Genomic DNA, 8,026 nt, shown 5'->3' with positions numbered 1-8,026 from the left:
GGAGCCTGTCCTGGAACTAGCTCTTGTAGACCAGGCTGGCCTCGAACTCACAGAGATCTGCCTGCCTCTGCCTCCCAAGTACTGGGATTAAAGGCATGCGCCACCATCGCCAGGCTCCTTTTTTTTTTCTTGAGACAATGTCCCACTGCGTAGATCCAACTGCAGAACTCTCTGAGTAGACCAGGCTGGCCTTGAGTTCAGAGTGTGTAAAGGTATGTGCCATTACACCAGGAGTAAACTGCATTTAAAAAGAAAATAACTCTGTAAACAAAACCCCAAATATTGGAATGATTAATTTTTGCAAATTTCTTAAGTTCTAGTTTAATTGATGATAGCTGTGATTTAGTTCTGCCTCTATTTATAGTAACGTGTTGTTTTGGTTGGAGTATATGAAGAAAACTCAACCTAATATGGATCCCTGTTTAAAAAAAATACTTTTAAATTTTACGGCAGGTGAGATGGCAGAATATGAATCCCTGAAAACTGTCCTCTGACCTCCAAATATGTTTCATGGTACATGCATGCACCACATACATACACATAATTAAGTCAGTAAAATTAATTTTTCTTTTAATTTAAAAAGGTGTCAGGTGACTGACATTTGTCAGTTGGAATGCCGAGGTGGAATTAGAGGCCGAGCTGAGTCATTCATTTTGTAAAAGAAAAAAAAACCCAGATGATGTCAAATTAGGTCTTGATCACCTTTGTCCTCCAACCCTGGTCTTGCCCTTGGTTGCGTCCTCCTGGTTCAGAACCTAGATTCTTCCTGGAGTACTTTCTACCTATATGCATGAGTGTGTACATAGGCAGTTTGTGTCAACTGAAGAGTCCAAGAATTAAAAAAAAAATAAAAATGTAGATTCCAGAAATAAGAATGTAGAAATAAAGAAATATGGAGTTATAAGTCTAGGAGAATGAGAACAGACGATCAGCAGCTTTCTCAGCAGATCAAGGATCAATCATTCACAGTGAGCTATTTTCTCGGAGGCTTAAGAAGCCTCCATCAAGCCGGGCGGTGGTGGCGCACGCCTTTAATCCCAGCACTCGGGAGGCAGAGGCAGGCGGATCTCTGTGAGTTCGAGACCAGCCTGGACTACTACCTTCCCTTTGTATTATTTTGGAGGTTATTCACATTTGTATATAGCTATTATTTAATTATGATTACATTAGTTACAAATTTCTAGTTGAATAATTTTAAATGTTTATATTTAAAATAACCTTCACGCCGGGCGGTGGTGGCGCACGCCTTTAATCCCAGCACTCAGGAGGCAGAGGCAGGCGGATCTCTGGGAGTTCGAGGCCAGCCTGATCTACAAGAGATAGTTCCGGGATGGGCACCAAAGCTACAGTGAAACCCTGTCTCAAAAAAAAAAAAAACAAAAACAAACAAAAAATAAATAAATAAAATAACCTTCACACCATGGCTTTTTTCTTTTCCAAATGTGTCATTTCTTAATAATTCTATCTTTGATAAAGTAAAAGGATTGTTAGGGCATGAGAAAGCAACTTTTATTGATCTGTACTTCTTTCTTTTAAAACAAAGTTTGAGTCATTTCAAAAATAAAGATAAAGGCTTGGGCCGAGCATACAGTTCAGAGGTAAAAACAGTTGCCTATCATGCAAGAGCCCCTGGGTCCAATCCTCAGTGCTGTAAAAATAAAGAGATGCTAGCTAGCAATCTTAAGTATTAACAGTATTCACTACATGCTCTGTCAAAAAAAATTACTCATAACCCACTTTAAGTATTTTTACCTGTTTAACACAGAAACCCTCAGAGGCATACACTATTAGCATAAGACCACAATGTTCAATACACCAATTTACTCATCAGTCTTTTTTTTTTTTTTTTTTGTAGTTGTGGAGATAAAATAAAATCTAGGGTCCTGAGCATATGAGGCACTCTACCACTGAGCTACATTCTAGCCTCAAACTCTTTGATTTTAAAAGGTTAAGTGATAGGGTTTGGGGAAGCTAAGACAGGAGCATTGCTGTGAAAGCCAGTAGGGATACTATGAGTCCCAGGCTAGCATGAGCTACCACCTTGTCAAAAATCAAATCAGGGTGGTAGTGGTGCACGCCTTTAATCCAACACTTGGAAGGTAGAGGTAAGAGGAGGATCTCAGTGAGCTCTCTCTTCTGTCTCTCTCTTCTGTCTGTCTGTCTGTCTGTCTCTCTTTCTCTCTCTCTCTCTCTCTCTCTCTCTCTGTGTGTGTGTGTGTGTGTGTGTGTGTGTGTGTGTGTGTGTGTGTGTGTGTGTTTTGTATATGTGTTTTAATACCAGGGCTCACTATCCAACCCTAGCTGGGTTAGAACTGAATTGTAGAGTCAGGCTAGCTTCTAACAGGGAGCTTCCTGCCTCTGCCTCCCAAGTATTAGGATTATAGACATGCACCACCACACCTTTCTTCTTAGTATAGTTTTTCCATTTAAAATGTCTGAAAGGCTTTAAGAATAAATTAACAGGAGAGAAGTACTGGGTAAGAAATATACATGTATTCTTTCCATATTAACCTAGAATTATAAACATCTCTCCATACCTCTTCCCTGGATCTATCAAAGATCACTGGAGCAGAAATGCTCTTGGATTCGATTCTAGGAGCAATGAGTGCAGTAGGCGTGACAGGGGTAACTGCAGGAGAAGGCTCGGAGGAGAGGATAGGCTCTCTTTCTGGACTGTCCAAAGAAACTTCTTCTGTGGCTTCTAGACATAAATTAAACAAGTTAAAGAAATTATAGCATATAGCAATTCAAGAAATATGAAAAACACACCTACAAATAAGTCTCAAAAGTACCATGATTTTTAAGTTATCACTACAAGGGACTTTATGCAACTAATTATTTAGTTGTTTATGAAAACTTTACAATAATCAGGGACTATGTTGATTTTGTGAAGAACTGTATTAAGTCAACTTAATTATCTTTACTAGGAGAAACACAATTTCATCTTTCATTTCCACATTCGTGTTTGTATTGTAATACATCTTACATGTGGTAACTTACCTTTCTATTTTTTTATTCAGGCTAATGATTATTGCATACATATGAAAACAAATTTTATGGAAGAAGACTACCTTTGGGCTTAAAATTCTGTTATGGAAAAACCTAACAAGTTAGTAATCTAAAGCAATTAATTGCCAAACATTACTGAGTATTAGTTGGATATACAAATATGACACAAACCAAAGAGATGTTTAGGTTTTAATTTTAAACGCTCATTCACTTGAAATATCTAAAATTAAATATATTTAAAGTCAAACCACAACAATAAACTGAAGTCTACAGACTATGTAATACTGTGCTAAATGCAATGAAGAAACACAAAGAAATGGAAAAAATAAATCATACCTGCCCTCAGGGAGTTTATAATCTAGTTGAGAAAACAAGACATGTGGAATGTTAAATAATAATAAAAGACTTAAAAGAATAACAAAGAATGTTATAAGACATTCAATTACTATATGAATGGTAGGATAAACACTATAATTTTAAACACAGGAGTCAATACTTCAGAGTGAAGAAAATCAGAAATAGTCTCTGACTCTGATTTGAGATAGTTTAAATAGTTATAGGAAGAAGTTGGAAAAAAATCCATGTAAATGAAATAACAGCATAAGTATAAGAAAAAAAAGGCCAGGACAGTGGCTTTTAATCAGTGAGTCTAAGACAAAACAGTCCTTTGGGTTATAGAATTGATATCAAGAAGATGAAATTATAGGCAAATAAGGGATCAGACCAATGGTTTTCAGTCTACGGTTTCTGGATTCTTGTAGTTTGGGTAAAGCAGTAATTGTGGTCAGTGACCCATTGGAAGCAGTCGACTTGAAATTACACAACTGGACATGCTATCACTTATTTGGATTGGCTATTTAATGTTGACAAGTTATGGATCTCTTCATGTTTTTGTATTAAAAGAAAGATGACTAATAACTAAAAACCTTCCAAAGGGGAAAATATAAACTGTAGATACAACATACTACATATGCCTCTGACAGCATACACTAAAAGTTTAGATACCACTTCAGCCTTTGTAGACTGCTAGTATTTATTACTTGTTTTAAGAAATGAAAACAGGACCAGAGAATGGCTCACTGGGTAAAGGTGCTCTCCACCAAGCCTGACACAAGTTTGATTCCTGGGACCCACATGGTAGGAAGAGAGCTAACTTCTACAAGTATCCTCTGACCTCCATGCACATGCTGTGGTATGTACACGGATACACACACAAACACACACACATACACACACAAATGAATTAAAAATAAGTAAATACAGTAAGAATAATTTGAAAGAGAAAATAGTTAACAATAAGCTTGACATGGTGGTGTTTGCCTTTAATCCCAGCACTTGGAAGGCAGAAACAGGTAGATCCCTATGAGTTTGAGGCTTGATCTACATACTGAGACCTTGTCTCAAAAACAAAAAACAGCCAACAATGTATGGAAGTCAAAAGTAGTACATCAAAACTAGGTATAGGCTGGAGGGATGCCTCAGCAGTTAAGATTGCTGACTGTTCTGGTTTCCAGAACCCACATGGCAGCTCATCTACAATACATAACCATCCACAACTCCAGTTCCAGGAAATCTAGTGCTTCTACAAGCAGTGCATGCGGTTGCTGCACATATACAAATGGAAAAAAAAAAAAACCACTCACACATATAAAAGTAAATTTTCAAAGAAACCAAGGCGTGAGAAGTTTATTAAGGGTCAAAGCATCACATGAACCTAAGCAGCAGCAGAGCCCACCAAGCCCTGTGAACCCCGAGGAAGAACTGCTCCAGCAACAACACACAAGCAATAACAAACCAACAACAGAACCCACTGACATCGTTTAAACACAGCATTTCTCAACTTGTGGGCTGCAACCTCCCATTTTACATTATGATTCATAACAGCAGCAAAATTACAGTTATGAAGTAGCAACAGAATAATTTTATGGTTGGTTAGGGGTCACCACAGCATAAGAAACTGTACTAAAGGGTCACAGCATTAGGAAGGTTGAAAAGCACTTCTTAAAGCCATTCAGAATTTCTCAATGACATTTTACTACGTTGATGCGAAGTTTTAGGTGCTTGTACTAGTAGCTGCTTCAACAACAAAGAACTTTAAGTAAGGAATGATCTAAGCAACTAATATGGAAAGAGAAGAAATCAATAGATGGTCTGCCTTAAATTTTTTTTTTGCTGTTTGGTTTTTAAGACATGGTCTGGGCTGGCAGGGGTGGCGCATGACTTGGGAGGCAGAGACAGGCAGAGCTATCTAGGTTCATGGCCAGCCTGTTCTACAGAGCTAGTTCTAGGCCAGGAAGGCTACACAGTGAAAAACAACAACAAAAAATACATGGTCTCATGAATCCTCCAATTCATGTTACTGAGGCGCATCTGATCCTACAGTTGCCACCCCCTAAGTGCTGAAATGGGAGGTACATATGACTATATCCAGACTTTAAATGGCTGATATGACTTCTTTTAACTTAAGTAAACAACTAAAGATACAGAAGGCTTAGTTCCAAACAGATCTAAAGGTTAAGGAATATATAGCTATAACTTAAGGGTGAACACACATTGATTTTATCAAAATTCAGGCATTCTTTACGATGTACCAAATGGAGAAGGGTTAGATAGTTGAACCCATTTGGTGAACATCTTATAAAGAAGTAACAACATGTCATAGTTAACTTTTTTCCAGTATGGTGCTGTTATAAACAACCCATAAACTATGTAAGTTATTTAAAACACAACAGATACACACCAACATAATCTGGTTTCTTTTTGGCTTATAAAGTCACAATGGCTACTTTGCTTTGGCCAGATCTGTATTCTATGCACTGAAAGTGTGTTACTAATACTAGACAACAAGTTTCATTATCCTGATTGATAGTATATACTGCGTTTACAAGTTCCTAGTATCATACTCTTCTATAGGAAAAGACATAGATCTGCTTAAATACATTATAAATATGAGCCAACAGAGTATAATTTTTACAAAATGTCTTAGATCACCTAAAGATGTCATTATAAAACACAGCTGAGTTAAATTGTAAAGATTAAAAATAATTTTATTTAAATTTTTGTTGAGAGAGTAGGTATGTATGGTGTATGTATGGCTGTACAGAAATACATGCCACAGAGTACTCTGTAGAAGCCAGAGGACAATTTTCAGGAGTTAGTTCCCTCCATTTCCTGAGGGTTCACTGGATCGATCAAACTCAAAAATAGTGTTGTACAGGAAGAACTTTACCCACTGATTCCTTCTCACTAATGCCAAATTCTTTAGTCTTTAAACAAATACTGATAATATACTGTTGTTCTTTCTATCTTGGACAGTCTTGATATCCCTGATCTTGTTATTCATTATATAGCCGAAGCTGGCCTCACACTCAACAGTCTTTGTCAGGCTATCAAAATGGAAATTACATGAACTTTTGTAATAAAGAATTGTACCTTCAAGTGTAATTATACTAAGGAGCACAGAATGATCTGAATATGGGCCACTACAAAAGTTGAGAATATTAATAATTCAATAAAAGCCAATTATTTAAATTATGTTGCTAAATACAAAAATATTTACTATTTTAATTTTGTGTCAATATTAAAATTAAAATTTTTGTTTTTCAATGTTAAATATTAACGTAAATCTTAACTTTAAGGTATAACTGTTTAAGAGTCAAGCATTTTTTTTTTTTTTTTTTTTTTTTAGCACCAAAGGGTTTCTCTGTGGCTTTGGAGCCTGTCCTGGCACTAGCTCTGTTGACCAGGCTGGTCTCGAACTCACAGAGATCCGCGTGCCTCTGCCTCCCAAGTGCTGGGATTAAAGGCGTGCGCCCGGCTCTGAGTCAAGCATTTTTTACATTAGAATGAACTACACCAAATTCTATCCTTTTATATCCAAAACAAACTCAACCATCAACTTACCTAACAACAAACTGTAACACACAGTGATGCTTTCTTATGTGATAGGTGTTTTGCCTGCAGGTATTTCTATGTACCACATGTATGCCTGGTGCCAAAAGAAGCCAGAAGGCATCAAATCCCCTAGAACTGGAGTTAACAGGTGGCTATGAGCCAATATGTGGGTGCTAGGAATCAAATCTGGGTCCCTCTGGAAGAGCTGCTAAGGCACCGCTCTAGCCCCCATAGAGTGATTCTTAAACCCATACTTTGATTTTGCTTTGTGATATTTGTAAATAACAACAGCAACCAAAACAACAGTCACTGCTACCTCCCATGGGTATGGTCAATACCATGTACCCTATTTTCAAATGCTTACAAATAAAGGGCAGTTTTGCTTCTCGTAATGGTCTGTGTGTTTCTTACAGAGTGATCCTACTAGACAGTCTCTATCCTGCTAAGTTTTGTTTTGTTATTGGTTGGTTATACAGGTGATACCCTATAAGCCAGGCTGACCTTGAACTCAACAATCCTCAGGCCTCAGTGTCCCAAATGCTAAGATTATAGGCATCAGCCATGCTCAGATTCACTTTTTAGGGTGTTACAAGAGTTCCCATTAAGACAAAGAATTTCAGTTGCCTTAGAGAGTATTCTAATAGCATATAATATCATAAATTGGCTATTATTGATATTACTATTATAGCGACATTAAAAAATATCAAGATATGACAACTACCTGCAAAAAGATCTTCTCTGTCATCATCTAGCATGACTTCTACAGGTTTGGAGCCATTGGAGTTTGCACTAATATCTTCTGCAGGAAGACTGGCTGGTTCGGGAGATGATGGGCTTGACTGTTAAAAGAACAATAGAAGACAATGGATTGAAATGCTTCTTTGCTTTTGACTGTATCTCATAAACTAAAGAAATACAGGCCAGACGGTGGTGGTGGATGCCTAATCCCAGCACTCAGAAGGCAGAAGCAGGTGGATCTCTGTGAGTTAGAGGCCAGCCAGGTCTACAAAGCTAGTTCTAACACAGCCAGAACTGTTATACAAAGACGCAAAGAAACCCTGTCTGTGGGGGGAAAAAAGACAAATAAACAAAAGCCCAGCAATCTCTCTTTTTTTTTTTTTTT

At 37.4% G+C, this 8,026-nt stretch overlaps 1 protein-coding gene across 2 annotated transcripts in view; it reads right to left on the bottom strand.

The window, feature by feature from the left end:
• The window catches only part of Snx2 (sorting nexin 2), a 41,655-nt gene that overhangs the window by 23,885 nt on the left and 9,744 nt on the right, over nucleotides 1–8,026 (bottom strand). For both annotated transcript variants that reach the window (XM_005356106.3, XM_005356105.3), the window contains exons 2-3: nucleotides 7,625–7,742; nucleotides 2,538–2,701 (exon numbers count right to left, since the gene is read on the bottom strand). In XM_005356106.3, coding sequence (XP_005356163.1) covers nucleotides 2,538–2,701; nucleotides 7,625–7,742 — 282 coding nt within the window. The remainder of the gene's footprint in view (nucleotides 1–2,537; nucleotides 2,702–7,624; nucleotides 7,743–8,026) is intronic.

Source organism: Microtus ochrogaster, chromosome 18, assembly GCF_000317375.1.
Source record: "Microtus ochrogaster isolate Prairie Vole_2 chromosome 18, MicOch1.0, whole genome shotgun sequence".
NCBI lineage: Eukaryota > Metazoa > Chordata > Mammalia > Rodentia > Cricetidae > Microtus > Microtus ochrogaster.
The sequence above is the reverse complement of the archived record's forward strand: the minus strand, read 5'-3'. Positions and strand labels throughout refer to the sequence as shown.